This window comes from Oenanthe melanoleuca, chromosome 26 (assembly GCF_029582105.1).
Source record: "Oenanthe melanoleuca isolate GR-GAL-2019-014 chromosome 26, OMel1.0, whole genome shotgun sequence".
Classification (NCBI taxonomy): domain Eukaryota; kingdom Metazoa; phylum Chordata; class Aves; order Passeriformes; family Muscicapidae; genus Oenanthe; species Oenanthe melanoleuca.
Window position 1 is genome coordinate 4,665,075 of NC_079359.1, and position 16,774 is coordinate 4,681,848.

The window sequence follows — 16,774 nt, forward strand, 5'->3', positions numbered from 1 at the left end:
TTAAAATTATTTTTCCAAGGCACCTTCACTTCCTTGTACACAAGCTGGAGCGTTCTAGCTCACAGGCTACACATGGTGTGAGCAAAATCACTTCCCTGTACCTCAGCCAGGACAGTTCTAGCTCACAGATCCACCACAGGCTGTGGGGCCTCTTGCTCCATCTCAGCCTGATCCAAAGCACAGCTGAGGGTCAAGTGCATCCATAAGAGGCACCACAGCAATATTTTTTTTAATAAAAAAAAAATAACTGAGCCTTGGGGACTCGATTGCCTCTCTCTATCACTGGTTATATTCCTACATTTGCAGTATTTTTTTCAATAGACAGGAGACTTTTCTTCTAATTACAAAATTCAGTGAAACAACTCCCAGAGTTCAGAATGCATGGCCCTTCCAACCCAACCCATCCTGTAACTGCAAGAGGATTCTGTGATTCCTGGCCCTCTGCTTGTTTATTTAACTCACTATTAGGTGGTGGGATGAGCTGTCTAACCTTAAGGCAGACTCCAGCACTGCCTTTTGCAGATCACAATGGGGAGATGCTCAGGGCTGCCACGTCCTGTCACCCTGGGCACCCCAGTTGTGGAAGCAGAGGCAGCACAGCTGTGAGGTCAGAGCAGCTGCAGAGCCAGGGGCACAGGGACAGGAGTGGCTGTGGCACTGCACACCAGCTCCTGCTGCAGCTCAGCAGGTAGAGCTGGCCATGGAGGGATGGGGAGGAGGAAGGCTCACCAGAAAAGCCTTTGCAAACCTTCCAAAGCAGCTCAGCAGCTGCCCAGTGAGCGGGGTGAAGTGGCTGCTCCTGCCCGGGGTGTCAGCCTGGGGGCAGCAGGATGGGAGTGGCTGCCAGGGGTTAGAGCAGGTGGGGAGCTGACAGGTTCTCTGAGGACCTGTGATGTGTGAAGTCCCCTTCCTGTGGGGATGGGTCCCAGCTGATGAACAGAAGAGACTCAGGGGACATCACTTCTCTGTTTGCTTTTCCAAAGGATGTTCCTCAGGTTTATTTGGCACTGGCAGGTGCCTTTGTCTCCCTGGGGGGAATTTCCTGAGCCCGTGCCATCCTCACAGAGCACACCCTGCATGTTTGTGCTGTGCACAGGGGCAGGATTGGGAATGCCTGAGGGCCAGGGCAAGCCAAAGGGAGAGCAGAGGGTGTTCCCTAACCAGCAGCCCAGGGTGATGAACTTGAGCACTGCTGTGGCCAGTCTCAGGCAGAGCCACGAGCAAAGCCCCTGGCAGTGCCACACCAGAGCCAGAAGGACAAACTGCTGCCCAGCACTCAGGGGAGAGCCCAGATCTGCAGGGGAAGGGTTCCCAGCTCTGGCAGGAGACTGTGCAGGTGTGGGAGAGCTCTGGGGCCGAAGCCAGGCAAAGCTCCTTGCTGGGAAGGGGTTTGCCCAAGGCTTGGCTAACTGACTGCCAGCACTCCCTCTCTTTCAGGCAAAGATGGTTCTGCTGAAGAAGAGCTTTAAAGTCTTGTTGCTGTCAGTGGCTCTTGGTGAGTTTTCCTGGGAGTGACAGCCTGGCTGTGCTGGACACAGCTTTCCCTTGGGGCCATGATGTGTGGAAACTCCTGTGGCCCAAGTGCTGAGTGTGCCCTGGACTGGGACTGGCCTTTGGACCACCAGTAAGATTCCCAGGTAGTCTCAGAGCCAGGTACTGCTCTGGCCACTGGGCTGAATGGCCTGGGCAAGGCTGAGAGAGAAGGGCACAGGATTTCCAGAATGGACTCTGATGCCCAGAGGGGAGGGCTGTGCAAGGGGAGGAATGGGGAGGTACCTTGCTGGCCCTGCAGCCTGGTCTTGGTGCTGACTGAAGTGAGGGGGAACAGGGAGTGGAACTGGGGCAACAAGCACAGCTGCAGGCCATGCTGCCATGTCCCTGAAGCCTGGGCTGGTGGCCCTTGGTCACAGCTGCACCCTATCTCTGCACCCCACATTCCACAGCCTCAGATTCCACAGCCCAAATTCCACAGCCCAAATTCCACAGCCCAAATTCCACAGCCCCAAATTCCACACCCCAAATTCCACACCCCACATCCCACACCCCACATCCCACAGCCCTCAGCTGAGCTGCTGCCTGACCCCCAAGGAGCAGACAGTGGGTTTGCTGCAAACCCCAGCCCAGTAACTCCTGGTGATGTGAATTGCAGCTGCTGTTTTCTGTGGGACTGCCCTGCCAGGATGGTCACTGTGGACAGAGGGACTCATGGAGGTCAGTGATGTTGTGGCACAGGCACCTCCTGCAAGGGAGTGCTGGCTGGATAAATCTGAGGCTCCTTCTGCTTTTACACCTTGACCCAAAGAAAAGCAGGTTGTATAGTCTTCCCTGGGAAGCTCTGTCAGTCAATATTCTAATTGAGAATTTTCTCTTTCAGGAGCTGCCAAGTGTATTTCCAGCAGGACTAAAAACCCTCTGGTAAGAGAGATTTCCTGAACTGTGTCTGTGCAGAATTGTCATCTGAACCTTGTGCTACCTGTGCTCCCTTTCCAAACAGCAAAGGCTCCTGCACTTCTGTCCTGCCTTTGCCTTTTGGGCTGGAGAGAAGCACTGGCAAGGCAGGGAAAGCACGTGAAGTCTCTTCACTGAGCTGAGGTGCTTCACAGAGGGAATGCTTTGGCAAGATCTGCTTCTCTGCCCCTGCAGGAATTCACACACTTGGATTGAAACCCAGAAGCTGCAGAATCTGCTGCAAGAGGTCACTCAGCTGAGGGCAGAGATCAGTAGTTTGAAGGTGACCCTGCCCTTTTGGGGAAAGAGAACCCCCAGGAAATCCCTCCCTGGTGTTGTTGGTGGGTCAGGATGCTGATGCTGTTGCTCAGTGGCCCTGGCAGGAGCTCGGGGTGCCCCAGCTCTGTGGGCACAGCTGGCCCTGCATGGCTGGCACTGAGCTCTGCCCATGGGGGCTGGCAGCGTGCTCAGCTGTCCTTTCCTGATCTGGTCCTGTCCTGTTTGCTCATGGCTTTCCCAGGAATTCACCCAGATGGCTCTGGAATCCTGTGTCAAGACCGACTGGGCCCTTAAGAGCTCTGGTAAGGACAGGAGCAGCCTGGTCTCCCTGCCTTGTGCTGGCCTGTGTCCTGCCACCCCTCCAGGATGGCTGGGGCTCCTGTGGGGATGGCACAGAAATCACAGATGGAGGGGCTCTCTTTCTCTCCACTGCATCTGGAGGAGGAATGGCTGCCTTGTCCTTTGCTTCCCCCCAGCTCTCCTAGCCCTGTGGGACAGGCAGTCACCAGGCTGCAGGACAGCTGGACATGGCCAGTGGCACCAGAGGTGGTGTCTGAGCACCAGGCCCTGCCAGGCTGCTGCTGCTTGCAGCCACTTCTCTGCCTTCCTTACAGGAGCCACCATTGACACACAAAGAACTTCCCAGACCTACGACTGCAAGGACAGCTGTGTCTGCAGGTTTTTACGTTTCTTCTGGCCTGCCAGCCCTCCTGATACTATTCTGCAGGTATCTTAGCAGAAATCATCAGTTTTCTCCCCTCCTGGTAATTTGGAAACCGTTCTCAGGGGCTGTCCCCTCAGCCCAGTGGTAGTGGTCAAGCCCACAGTGTAGACTGGGTTCCTGAAACCAAAGCTGGAACACAGGGCTGGGCTTGCTGAGCAACCACTTTCTTTTCTTTCTGCCTGGTGGCCTTGTCTCCACTGTCAACCCTAAGAGCTACTTTTCAGTGTGGGAGGCAGGAGGGGGGATGCCCTACAGAGTCCCTGGGCAGAGATGTTTCTGCTTGTCCCTGACCAGGATGGTTTCATAACCACCATTCTCTGTTCTGCCATGCTGAGCCCACTTTGGCAGGCAGGGAAGTCTTTCTGCTGCTGTCCATTTCTCATTTCACATGCCCAGTGTTTTCCAGCTGAAATAGAGCCCACAGACATCAGCCCAACACTTCAACTCCATGTGCTGTCCCACGTGTCACTGCTCTTGTGCTCTGTTGCAGCCAAATGTTTTCCCAGGGAGCTGCTGGCCTTTCAAAGGGCATCAGGGGCAGGTTGTCATCAGGCTGCCAGCACGAGTCTACCTGACTGCCATCACCCTGCAGCACATCACCCAGGAGGCCTCTCCAAGTGGGACCGTCATCAGTGCCCCCAAAGACATTGCAGTCTTTGTGAGTCTGCTGGGCCCTGATGGGGGGATGTGGCCCTAGGGGGAGCCCAGGGCAGGGTCCTGCTTGCTTTGTGCATGCTCTGAGCTTTGTGCCTGCACTGTCCTGAGCTCAGAGTGACACTCGGGGGCTCGACAGGTCCATCCTTCCTAAGCCTCATTCTGGCCAAGCACCTAAGGGCTCTTGACCAGAACACAAAGCAGAGACAGACTGACTCTGACTGATGCCAGACTGACCCTGCCCAGTGCCAGACTAACCCTGACCAGTGCCAGGCTAACCCTGACTGATGCCAGACTGACCCTGACCAGTGCCAGACTGACCCTGACCAGTGCCAGACTGACCCTGACTGATGCCAGACTGACCCTGACTGATGCCAGACTGACCCTGACCAGTGCCAGACTGACCCTGACTGATGCCAGACTGACCCTGACCAGTGCCAGACTGACCCTGACTGATGCCAGACTGACCCTGACCAATGCCAGGCTAACCCTGACTGATGCCAGACTGACCCTGACCAGTGCCAGACTGACCCTGACTGATGCCAAACTAACCCTGACTGATGCCAGACTGACCCTGACCAATGCCAGGCTAACCCTGACTGATGCCAGACTGACCCTGCCCAGTGCCAGACTGACCCTGCCCAGTGCCAGACTGACCCTGACTGATGCCAGACTGACCCTGACCAGTGCCAGACTGGTGCCAGAGCCCTGGCACAGGCTGGGTACATAAGAGAGCTGATCCTCCCTCTTTGTTGGGATGAGCCCAACTTGCTCTCCTTGTGCTTTGCTCCAAGGGACTGGATGCAGTCAGAGAAGAGGAAACTCTCCTGGGGATGTTCACCTACAATGTGGAAAAAGACCCCATTCAGACTTTTCCTCTGAAGGTAGGCTCCACACAAGGGGGCAGATGCCAGGGAGCAAAAGGGGTTTGCATGAAATCCATGGCAGGGCAGGTGTGGATGTTTCCTCCCTGGGCAGAGGGTCCTGGATTGCTGCTGAGAGAGACCTGGTGGGGCTGGCAGGGCTGAGCAGTGGTTGTGTAGCCAAAGGACAGGGCCAGGCCTGTCATCTCACAGCTCCTGAGAGATCTCTGGCTGCCTTCAGGAAAGCCAGATGCACCTGCAGCCACACCACCCAAAAAACCACGGAGAAACAGGGACAAAAACCACCAGGCATCACTGCTGCTCCAGTCTGTGCCCTGCTGACAAGCAGTGTCACCCCAGCACAGCATGGGTGACATTGCTCCCAGTCTGTCAGGAGGAAGGCAGGCAGAGGGGATGGCAGGGACTCAGTGGGGTGACACAGCAATGGGTGACACACCGTGGGTGACACACCATGGGTGACACAGCAGCCCCAGGGCTGGCAGGGGATTTCATGGATGGTTCATTGCTGCTTTTAATGCCTCCCTTTTCCCCCTTCACAGAACATGCTGCTCCCCAGAGCCTTTTCACATGTCAAACTTCTTGTGAAGAGCAACTGGGGGAACCCATGGTACACCTGCATTTACCGAGTGAAGGTTCATGGGAAGATGGAAAACCAGAAAGACTCAACCAAGGGCCCAGATAAATAAAGAAGAAATCACAAAAGAAGAAGAAAGGGCAAGGGGAAGAAGGGAAATGGGGGGAAAATGTGGCAGCACAATGTTGATTTTAGACGATGCATGTGGGACTGTCAGGTGAGTTTTAGGTAAGATATGAGGAATTATAGAATCATTTAATCCCCTCTGTTGAAAGGGACCCACAGGGATCATCAAATCCAGCTCCTGGCCCTGCACAGCACAGCCCCAACAAGCACACCCTGTCTGACAGCTGGGTCAGTGCCATGGCCAGCTCTGTGGGAGTGCCCAAGAACCATCTGGGTAAAGAACCTTCTGGGTGAAAAATCTTGTGGGTGAATCACAGAATCTGCAGGGTTGTAAGGGACCCACAAGGATCACTGGGTCCTCCTGGCCCTGCACAGGACCAGCCAACAACCACTCCCTGTGTCTGGCAGCTGCCTTGGTGCTGCAGCCAGTTCACTGGGGAGCCTGTTCCAGTACCTGGCCACGTTCTGGGTTCTGGTTCTTCACCCAGAAGGACAAGGCTCTTGACCCAAAGGTTCCTCACCTGCTTCTTCTGGACAGTTACAGGCTCTTCAGGAGGGGTAGGCAGGACAGAAGAGGTGTAGGGGTCCCTTCCATGTCAGAGGTTCCATGGTTCTATGATTCTGTGATTCCATGATTCTGTGATTCTATGATTCTATGATTCCATGAGTCCTTGATTCCATGATTCTATGATTCCATGAATTTATGATTCTATGATTGCATGATTCTGTGATTCTATGATTCTGTGATTCTATGATTCTGTGATTCTATGATTCCATGAATTTATGATTCTATGATTGCATGATTCTATGATTCTGTGATTCTATGATTCCATGATTCCATGATTGCATGATTCCATGATTCTGTGATTCTATGATTCTGTGATTCTATGATTCCATGAATTTATGATTCTGTGACTCTGTGATTCCGTGATTCCATGATTCCATGATTCTATGATTCCATGATTCTATGACCAATTGTTTCCAGCCCATCTCTCCTGACAGTGCTGTATGTGTCCTATCCCAGAAACACAGTGGAAGCCACGAGTCCAGGGTTTAAGACAATGACAGAATTCATGGAAACCTCTCCTCCTTGACCATGGATGTGCAGTGAGAGGATCATTTGTGCCACAGCCTGGCACTACTGACTAAAATAAACAAAGCTGCAGGTCCCAAGAATTGTACTTCAGTCTTTGTTTGATCAGTAGAACTGTAAGCACTAGATAAGGAAATATAGGATGGGGACTGCATCACCTCCCTGGGCACTCCTGCCAAGGCCTGACCTCCTTTCAGTGCAGAAATTCCCCCTAATTTCCAACCTGACCCTCCCCTGGCCCAGTCTGGGGCTGTTCTCTCTCCTCCTGTCCCTGTTCCCTGGAGCAGAGCCTGAACTCAGGCTGTGCCCTCCTGTCAGGGAGTTGTGCAGAGCCAGAAATTCCCCCTGAGCCTCCTTTTCTCCAGACTGAGCCTCTTCCTAGTTCCCTCAGCTGCTCTGCATCACACTTATGGCATATGACTTTTAGCTAGGAATTCTCTGCAAACCCCTTTGTAGCAACCTTGTGCTGGTTTATTGTCAATTAAGACAATCTCGGACAGGGATTTAATTTTTTGTGTTACCAAAAATTCAGAAAAATAAAACAACTCCTTAACACAAATGCAACATTAAGAAGCAGCATTCTGGATTCACAGGGAGATAACTCCTCCCAAAGCTGTGCATGCTGAGTACAGAAAGTGTCTGTTTGTATATTGTATTTTTTATACATATGCATTGATTGCCCTGGACTAAACACACACATGATAATAATTTTCCCCAAATCATTAATGTATTTCTCCTTCCCTTTATGAATGTATTTTTCTGTCCTGGGGGTGTCTCTGGTGGTCCCTGGTGCCCACAGACCCCAATGTTCCAGGTGACCTGGCTGAGCTGGCAGGACACTGAGGCTGCTGAATTTCCCTTTCTCCCTCTTACACAATGGGCATTGTGCAGTTTCCACTGGCCTGTCATTCTGGAGAAATAGCTTTGTGTTAGCTCACCAGGTGTGGGCCATTTATCATCTGCTAATAATTTTATTTATGGCATTAGCTTCATTCTTTCCCTTAACCCAGAGTCTCAGATTTAAAAAGGCAGAACTTCTAAGTGAGGTACTAATAGTTTTAGTACTCCTATTAAAAAAAAAAAAAAAAAAAATCAACTGCTAGAACAAATATTCTTCCACATGACCAATGTAGGGAAGTACCTCACTCTGCTCAGCTGATCTTCAGCTCTGAGATTCTGGGAAAGCCCCTGGCAGCAAAAGCTCTAACAAGTGTAATTGTCACTTCTCTATGAATCAGACAACTAAAGCAATCCTACATGGGAGCAGCAGTGGCTTCAAAACAAGGCACAGAATGAGCAGTGAACCCTGCTGCAACTAAAAGCTGTTTAGGTGTCACATTTCCCCAAAGAATTCCCACTGTTCCTTCAAAAATGTAGGAAAGCTATTGTTGGAAATGTGAGCCTCTGTTTTTTTTTTTTTTTTTTTTTTTTTTCATTTCCTAAAAGATTTCAAGTTTAAATCTTATCTGACAGTTGAATCTCAAGTCACAAAGTTGTGCAAAACTTTGTTGAAAAAGTCCAACCTTCTATCCAAAGTGGGTCTTGGGAACAAATTCTGGACTATGCAAGGGTAAATAAAATAACAAAGACATATTTCACAGTTATTTACAAATTTTATAATGCCTGTCACTCATTTCAGAACCATTTACTCAATTGTAAAGGAAACACTGAAATTTTACACTAAACAAACTTCAGTCAATACATTGGAAAAGTGCCTTAGTAGAGGAGAACCTTTTCCCAGAAACAATAAAAACTTATCTAGAATAAACCACAGTCATCATTGAAACTGTGGGAAAACCAAAAATTCTCCAACAACATTTTGAGTGTTAGAGAATCAAAGCATTACTTGATTGAGAAAAATCATTCCATGACATTATTTTTGTCAGATTTTTGACAAACTTTATACAGTCAGAACCCATAAAACCAATGTTCATTGGTTCCAAGTAATATACAGTCCATGTAAACAAAACATAATAAATCAGGTTTCTTTCTATCTTATGTAGTTTATTGCCAATAAATATTTTACAAGGGATAGTAAAGAGATGAATTAAGAACATAAAGTTGTCTGTTCCTTCTTCACCTCTTTCACAGGAGGTTCTATTCAAGGACATTTGCCATGGTTGATTCTTAACTCATTGCCATTCCCAGTAAATTATTTTTATCTCAGCCTGGAATTGGAGAGGGTGAGAGGAGCAGCTTGTAGTCTTTTTAATGGGATTATTAAATTGGGGAATATTATTATGAATAATGATGGGGGATGCAGCCAAGACAGGTGATGCCCACTGACCACAGCACATCCCAGATCATACATACTTTGTGTCATCCATCATTTGTACTGCTCAAAGTACAAACCTGAAGGAAGAAGGAGGGAGGGGATGTTGGAGTGATGGTGTTTGTTTTCCTGAGCTACTGTTAGTGTGGTGCAGCCTGGTTTCCTGAAGGTGGCTGAACATCTTCCTGCTGATGGGAGGGAGTGTGTTACCTCTTTATTTTGCCTTTTCTTGCATGTGTGGCTTTTTCTTTCCCCATTAGTCTCAACCCAAAAGCTTTCTAACTTTTACATTTCCCATCTCACTTGGGTGGGAGAAGATTGAGTGACTTATCAGACTTCTGGGATTAAATCATGACACTCACACAAGGGAACTACAGCCTTTGATCCACGACATTTGGGATGATATCCAGCTGAGGATTGCTGCATTGTCTGTGGCAAATGCCCCAGCTTTGGAGGAGCACTGAAAGAGCTACTGGCACCTTCCAGGAATTTGTTTTGGAGTTTGGCCCACTTCCTTATTGGCTTGTTTCGGTAAAGACTGCCCACACTTCCCAGCTATGCTTGCTTAACCAGCTGATCCTCCTCCTGGGAGCAGGAATAAAAGGCTGGCACTGCTGGCAGTCCTGGCAGGCAGCAGCTCCAGTTGCTCTGGCACATCTTGCTGTGGACTGCGAGATGGGAAGGTCAATGCTCTTCCTTGGCTTCCTTCTTGCTCTCCTTGGCCTGGCTCTGCCAGGCACCCAGGGAAAGATAATTTCCAGGTGTGAGATGGTGAGGATCCTGCGTAGGAATGGCTTTCAGGGCTTTGAGGGCACAACTGTTGCTGACTGTGAGTATAATGAGCTGCACTTCTCTGTCTGTACCACCTTTGTCATGCTCAAATTCTTTTTGATTTTCCAGCAGTACTATTCTCTCTCTCCATTTCTTTGACTTCATCTATTCTCTTCCTCATCTCCTTCCTTGCTCCCTTCTCTAGTTCACACAAATACCCATCTAGAGCTTTCCAAGAATTTACCCATGCAATTCTCAAGGTTATGATACCAGTTTAATTACTTCTCCAGCACTTCATTCACCCTGGATACTTTCATTACCCTCAGCATACCTTCATGCTCTCCTCTGGGATGTCTGTTCTCCTGCAGGGATGTGCCTGGTGAAACATGAGAGTGATTATAACACGAGCGCATACAATGACAACGGCCCAAGCAGGGACTATGGAATCTTTCAGATCAACAGCAAGTACTGGTGCAATGATGGCAGGACTGCTGGGGCCACCAATGGCTGCCACATCAGCTGCTCCAGTAAGTGTTGGGACAGAACAGAAAACTTTTCTTTGTCCATTCCATGAAAGCAGCTCTGTCTGTGACACCTGCCTAGCATCTGCTCTGGGCATTTCAATAAATTCTGTTCATCCATCTTCTCACTGTCCCACCTCCCTTCCTTCCTGATGGAAACCTTTCCTTCTGCCCATCCCTGCTCTTCCTCTGCCCCTCTTTCCTCCACAGTGATTTTTTCCTCTCTCTCCAGAGCTGCGGGATGATAACATTGAGGATGATATTCGGTGTGCCAAGAAGATTGCTCGGGAGGCTCATGGCCTCAGTCCCTGGTGAGGATGTTTGCACTGGGGAAGAGTGGGCAGAGGAAATAAAAGGTCTTGCTGTTGACTGAGGGAGGCAGGGGGATCAATGGATGGGAATTTGGATTTGGTGGAGTTTAGCACAGTCCTTCTCCTAAAGCTGAAAGGAGAAGATAGGAATCCTGTCTTACACCTGCTCCAATTCCCTAAATTCCCCTCCTCTCCCAGAGCTCTCCTTTTTTTAATCTTCCCCTTCCCCCAGCTTGCTTAGATTGATAATTACAATATTATGATTGATTAATAATAATTTTCATTTACTCATTCTTTTCAGAGGGATCTTTGAGAGTCTTCACCCAAGACTCTCAAAGATTAACCAAGTCTGTTTTCATAACCAATTAAACCACAATCTTACTCCTCAAATTACATAATGTATATGTTTTTTCAGGAATGGCTGGAAAAACCATTGCCGGGGCAGAGACCTGAGTTCCTATGTCAGAGGTTGCTAAATGGCTCCACAGGTGTTGATCATTTCCTCAGGATCACCAGAGATGGAGAATGACACCTTGGGAGAGGAGGCCAGGGAAAGGGCTGGGTGTGGGAATTAAAAGCAGTATATTATTAACACACAGTGGTTTTAGTGGCTACTGCTGCAATGCAAACAGAGAACTCACAGCTTGTAGCTTAACTTAATAAAAACAAGGCTTAGCAACAGGCCCTACAGGTGGAGTTTTAGCCTTTATTTACTTGCATGATTTTGTTGCCCTGACTAACAGGGTTTAGCAATATTTAGGGATTCTCTCTCTTTTGGTATTTTTCTCTGTTCTCCTTCACCCCTCCTTTCATCCTCTTCTTCCTCCCCTTTATTTTTTTGCCAATCCTTACTGGAGTGTCTGTAGTGAGAAAACACAAAAATTTAATGAACACTGGGTAAGATGTGCAGAATTATGTTGCTTTATGACTGGGACATTGATGGAGGTGGGGACAGAGAGAGATAAAGATGCTGGAACATGACATTGCTCCTAAATTTATCTGAGCATCTGCTCCTGGCTGGTATGAGGGATAGGGCACCAAGACATTGGGCATCTGGCCTGAGTGAATAATTATTCTTTTAGGAAGCCAAGCAAACACAGCAGGCAGCATCTCTGTGATGAAACTATAGGTTGGAAAGGGAAATGTTTTGCTGTTTAGTTTACAAGTCCTTTTTCCAAAGCTGAATTCAGAAACAGTGCATGAATGCAAGGTGATAACTCTGTAAAAACACGTTGGATTCTTCATGTGCTTCCTGCTGCTGCTAGGGGAGCAGTGACTTCTTTGGTGCTTCTGCAATAAAAGGATGCTTAAACTCTGGTGTCTTGTGTGAATGTATAAACCAACCATTAAAGGGGGTTTGTTTAGATGGCTGCATCTTAAAAAAATAAATAAAAAAAAAAAGCTGTAAGCCTTGCCACAAGTCCCTCTTCCCCAGCGTTGGAGGTTAGGATTTTTCCTTTTTTATTTTTTCTTTCTCTCGTGGAATTTTTCTCCCATTTGTTTTCTAAGAGATGGGAACACGGATTGTCTTGAGGTCTCAAACTGAGACACAAATATTCAAAAGAGCCAAAGGATGTGGAGAAAGTGAAGAGGGAAGGGTGCAGTTCCCTCCAGTCCCTCAGCTGGGGGGTTTCTCTGGGGAGGACAGGGATATCTGTGAGATTCCACGGGGGAACCAGGGGTGCAGCTCAGCTCTTGCTCTCTCACGATGGGTTTGGTGCTGGGCTGCTGCCCCCACTGGATTTCCTGCTCTGGGGAGTTTGGTCCCGAGCTGCTTCTCCTTATCAGGGGCCAGACTCTGCTCACAAAACTGGGCTGGGAAGGGGACCCAGCCCCATTTCCCTTCCCACAGGGAGCATCTCCTGGCTTCCTGCAGCAGCTGCCTGCAGAAACCTGTCCTGGGACTGGACTGGGACTGGGTTTGGGGCACTGGGGCACTGGGACTTGTTCTGGGGCACTGGGACTGAGTCTGGGTCACTGGTCTGTGGTTCTGGCTGTCACTGGGTCTGTGGTTCTGTGGCACTGGGTTCCTGGTTCTGGTTGTAACTGGGTCTGTGGTTCTGGATCACTGGTCTGTGGTTCTGGCTGTCACTGGGTCTGTGGTACTGGGTCACTGGTCTGTGGTTCTGGATCACTGGTCTGTGGTTCTGTGGCACTGGGTCTGTGGTTCTGTGGCACTGGTCTGTGGTTCTGGATCACTGGTCTGTGGTTCTGGGTCACTGGTCTGTGGTTCTGGCTGTCACTGGGTCCCTGGTTCTGGCTGGGATTGGGTCTCTGTTTCTGGTTTGGTGCTGTTGGCATTTAGCCAGCATCAACCCATCACAGGTTTGAACCAGAAGAGGGAATTACCTCATCACCTGTGCTTCTAATTGGGAATGCTAGTTAATTATTCAAATTTGCTAAACTCTAGTCAATAATGCTAATTTGCTAAAGCTGTGTTCACCCCGTGGGCTTTTGTGGACATTTTTCCACAGCTGCTCCTGGAGGGCTCCAATGAAGACCAGCTTTGACACTACCTCCTATTCTGATATCATCTCCAAAATGTGTGTTGTGTCAAAGGTTCTTAAAGCATCACCTTGACTGCACCAGCTGGGTGGTAAAGTGTCTCTGGCTGTACCTGGAGCATGGTAAAGGTGAGAATGATTCTGAGTGTAACGCGAGTCTTCTGTGACCAGCCGAGGCGGAGAACAAAGAGTTATCCCTGTCAGCCTTGGTTAATCATTCACCTGAGCTCTAACCTGAGCAGAATGCTGCCATTGTTCCCAGCCTGGCTCATGGCCAGGATGGAAACTTGGAATTCATGGGAAAGGTGTGATAGGAAAGAAAATTTAGGCATTATTTATTCGGATAGGATGTGCAACAGAAATTATTTCATGCACACATGCCCAGGTTGTGCAGTGACATTCACTCCATCACACGTGCCTCTTCACCAGACTTTTCACGGATTTCTGCATACAAAGAAATTCCCGTTCATTGGTCTTAAATGACACAATTCTTTGTCTTCAGTCTCCTATTGGTTAATGATCCCTTTGCCTTCAATGCTAATTTGGTTTTCATTCTTTGGTTCCCTTATTAATCCCCCCTCCCAACACTCCTCAAGGTGCAACCCCCACCTTGAGAATCGCTGAGGGATGTGACACATTTCCCTGAACCTGAGGAATTCTTGGCAGACTCCTCTGCACAGATCCGTACAGATGTGCACATCTGTGAAAGTGCGTGAATTGATTATGCTATGAATGATTTATCACGAGTCTGTTATTAAGTCACCGTTAAAATGTGCCCGTGTCCATTTGGGACCCTTCCCGAGGCAGCGCCCGGCGGTGATGGAGAGGAGAGGAGAGGAGAGGAGAGGAGAGGAGAGGGAGAGGAGAGGGAGAGGGAGAGGGAGAGGGAGAGGGAGAGGGAGAGGGAGAGGGAGAGGGAGAGGGAGAGGAGAGGGAGAGGAGAGGAGAGGAGAGGAGAGGAGAGGAGAGGAGAGGAGAGGAGAGGAGAGGAGAGGAGAGGAGAGGGAGAGGAGAGGGAGAGGGAGAGGGAGAGGGAGAGGGAGAGGGAGAGGAGAGGAGAGGAACAGAGAGCGGCTGTGAGGAGATGGCAGCGGGATGGAGCCTCTGGCTGCCCGGCGGGCAGGGAGCGCCTCCTTGTGTGCTGCAGGTGTGCAGGGTGTGCTGCAGCTGTGCAGGGTGTGCTGCAGCTGTGCAGGGTGTGCTGCAGCTGTGCCCTGTGTGCTGCAGCCGTGCAGGGTGTGCTGCAGCTGTGCAGGGTGTGCTGCAGCCGTGCAGTGTGTGCTGCAGCTGTACAGGGTGTGCTGCAGGTGTGCCCTGTGTGCTGCAGGTGTGCCCTGTGTGCTGCAGCTGTGCAGGGTGTGCTGCAGCTGTGCAGGGTGTGCTGCAGCCGTGCAGTGTGTGCTGCAGCTGTACAGGGTGTGCTGCAGGTGTGCCCTGTGTGCTGCAGCCGTGCAGTGTGTGCTGCAGGGCTGGTGGGGATGGAGAGGGGGAACAGTCCTTGGGAACTGGCCAGAGCTGGCTTCTCCATCCCCCCCAGAGCGATGTGATTCAGGCAGTGCAGGTGTCCTGGGCAGCCTGGCTGCTTCCCCTGCAGTGCAGGAGCGGGGCCCAGCCTGGCCTGGCTCAGGCCCTGCTCCGTGGACACCGTGGCCAGCCCGGGCAGCCTGTCCCACCCCCAGCCCAGCCAGCGGCACGCCAGGCACTCGCCCGGCTCCCCATGTGCTGGGTGAAGAGGGAACAGCTGCAGGGGCCCTTCTGCTGCCTCAGGAGCTGGGACAGCACCCAGAGTCAGGGGGATCTAAATTTAAACTGGTGCTTTGTGCGTTTGTGCATGCGAGTGCAGGCTCCAGCCCCCACTCCCCTGCAGCAGGCAGACCCGGAGGGGCTCCAGCTGGCTGGGACCCGGGGAAGGGGGGCTCCACCGCGGGCAGGAGGGCAAGAGAGCTCGGGAGCAACACCATGGAGCCCACTTCCCCCCAGGGGGACGTGAAGAAGAGGCAGCAGAAGGAGAAGTCCAAGAAGCCGGTGCCACCTGTAGCTCCTCGTCCCCCCAGGGCTCTGTTCTGCCTGACCCTGGAGAACCCCCTGAGGAAGGCGTGCATCAGCATCGTGGAGTGGAAGTATCCTCTGGAGGGGCTGGGGGTGTGTGTGTGTGTGTGTGTGGGCACCAGAGCTGCCAGCCTGTGCCAGGCTGTACAGGCACAGAGGCACTGGGAGCCCTGCAGGGTGCACGGGCAGTGGCTGAGCTGAATGGGGATGAGCAGTGGGACAGGCCATGGGGCCTGGGTGGGACAGGGACAGGCAGGGGACATTCATGGTGGGAGTGAATGTCTTGTGTGTTGTGTGCTGGGGAGAAATGGGGACAGCCTGTTGAGAGGGGGCACAGTGCCCATCTGGGGTGTGGGGATGGGGTCAGGCTGGGGACAGTGTGACACTCTGGAGACAGAGGTTTGGGGGGCAGCAAGGCCGTGGTGAGTTGCTTGGGATGGCTCTTTGTGTGTGCCACCCTTTGCCTGACCCACAGCTGTTCTCTGCCTGCTGGGGGCCTCCCCCAAATCCTTGCTGGCACCATTGTCCCCTCAGCTCCCTGACCCAGCCCTGCCTGGTTCTGCTGTCACAGGTGAAGGCTTTTTGTGGGTGGTACTGTTCAGTGAATAGTCTTTCTTTGTGCCTTTGGCTTAGTGTTGTAGTTCGGGTGTTTTGACCTTTTCACTGGGGCACTGTAGCTCAGAAATACCAAAATGTTGTGTTCCTGCCAGGCATCCAGGAACTATCACTTTGTTCACCTATAATTTATGTAAAGGAAGAGAGTAAGAGATGAAATATTCCACTTTGATTTCAGCAAAAACAATGGACTGGGGAACAGAATCGAGTTCTTCCACCACAACTTTTCTCTTTTCAGTTTCTTGCCTGTGTGTTCCTGGCCTTGGCAGGATGATCCCACCTGGGCCAGGCTTTGCTCTCTGGTCACCTTGGCTGGCTGTGCTGCTGTGGGGATACCAAACCCATGCCCAGAGATGCTGCTTTGTCCCACAGGGAGCTGCTGGCAGGCACGAGGGACCTCATTCCCTTTCTGCAAGGGGACTCTCTGTCCTCCAGGGATGGGAGCAGAGCCAAAATCAGGGAGTTCTCATTTTCTGTGTGTCTGGCAAGAGAAACGATGGTTTTATGGGCACACAGAAGGGAGCTGTGCCTGTGTCTTAAACGGGCACTGAGTAAGGAGGAAACCTGTGTGCATGCACAGGAAGAGCTGGAAACAGGATTTACATCTTGCAGAGTGCTCAAACACAATTTTCCTGCTGGCACAGGGAGGGTCTTCCCTTCATCAGTGCTCTGGGACAAGTGGGTGCCACAGGGAGGTGGCGAGTGCAGGTGGCTCTGACCTGGGCAGGACAAACGATCCAGGGAATCAGGTTTCCCCTGGGGCTCTCTGTATTTATACCAGATGCACCTGGCTGCCCTCACTCAGGGATCAGGAGTGTGAGCGACAGGGTCGGGTCGTTCCAGTTCCTGTGGGTTATTATGGCCTGAGGGACACGCAGGCTGCCAAGGGGGGATTAGCTGTGACCCTCCTCTCTGGGGGACAGCAGTGGGCCAGGGGCTTTTTGAAGGG

The 16,774-nt window shown here is 50.9% G+C and overlaps 3 protein-coding genes across 5 annotated transcripts in view; all 3 read left to right on the forward strand.

Moving 5' to 3' along the window:
• The first annotated feature begins 653 nt into the window (after positions 1–653).
• Positions 654–6,860, forward strand: LOC130263659 (sperm-associated antigen 4 protein-like). 2 transcript variants are annotated; one of them, XR_008842368.1, is made up of 11 exons: positions 654–784; positions 1,438–1,495; positions 2,150–2,211; positions 2,375–2,415; positions 2,644–2,731; positions 2,969–3,029; positions 3,342–3,454; positions 3,942–4,109; positions 4,900–4,989; positions 5,529–5,780; positions 6,714–6,860. XR_008842368.1 is itself a non-coding variant. In XM_056511333.1 (10 exons), exons 1-10 carry the CDS (start codon positions 701–703, stop codon positions 5,673–5,675), a joined length of 912 nt encoding a protein of 303 aa, XP_056367308.1. In that variant the 5' UTR covers positions 654–700; the 3' UTR covers positions 5,676–5,797. The 2 variants fall into 2 exon arrangements, 1 of the variants encoding a protein (XP_056367308.1); XM_056511333.1 differs by lacking the exon at positions 6,714–6,860 and having other exon boundaries at positions 5,529–5,797.
• Positions 6,861–9,623: 2,763 nt separating this feature from the next.
• LYZ (lysozyme) lies at positions 9,624–11,969 on the forward strand. Its single transcript, XM_056511283.1, has 4 exons — positions 9,624–9,883; positions 10,194–10,352; positions 10,579–10,657; positions 11,073–11,969. Exons 1-4 carry the CDS (start codon positions 9,730–9,732, stop codon positions 11,131–11,133), a joined length of 453 nt encoding a protein of 150 aa, XP_056367258.1. The 5' UTR covers positions 9,624–9,729; the 3' UTR covers positions 11,134–11,969.
• A 3,014-nt stretch (positions 11,970–14,983) lies between these two features.
• CACNA1S (calcium voltage-gated channel subunit alpha1 S) overlaps positions 14,984–16,774 on the forward strand; it is a 39,783-nt gene continuing 37,992 nt past the window's right edge. The window contains exon 1 of one of the 2 annotated variants that reach the window (XM_056511196.1): positions 14,984–15,281. In XM_056511196.1, coding sequence (XP_056367171.1) covers positions 15,121–15,281 — 161 coding nt within the window. In that variant the 5' untranslated portion in view covers positions 14,984–15,120. The remainder of the gene's footprint in view (positions 15,282–16,774) is intronic. The other variant, XM_056511197.1, reaches the window with a different exon arrangement.

Coding starts and splice junctions, on each gene's coding strand:
- LOC130263659 (XM_056511333.1), top strand. CDS start 701: ATGGAGGGATGGGGAGGAGGAAGGCTCACCAGAAAAGCCTTTGCAAAC. Junction 1,496..2,149: donor GTTGCTGTCAGTGGCTCTTG/GTGAGTTTTCCT, acceptor TGTGAATTGCAG/CTGCTGTTTTCTGTGGGACT. Junction 4,990..5,528: donor TTCAGACTTTTCCTCTGAAG/GTAGGCTCCACA, acceptor CCCCCTTCACAG/AACATGCTGCTCCCCAGAGC.
- LYZ (XM_056511283.1), top strand. CDS start 9,730: ATGGGAAGGTCAATGCTCTTCCTTGGCTTCCTTCTTGCTCTCCTTGGC. Junction 10,353..10,578: donor CTGCCACATCAGCTGCTCCA/GTAAGTGTTGGG, acceptor CTCTCTCTCCAG/AGCTGCGGGATGATAACATT. Junction 10,658..11,072: donor GCTCATGGCCTCAGTCCCTG/GTGAGGATGTTT, acceptor ATGTTTTTTCAG/GAATGGCTGGAAAAACCATT.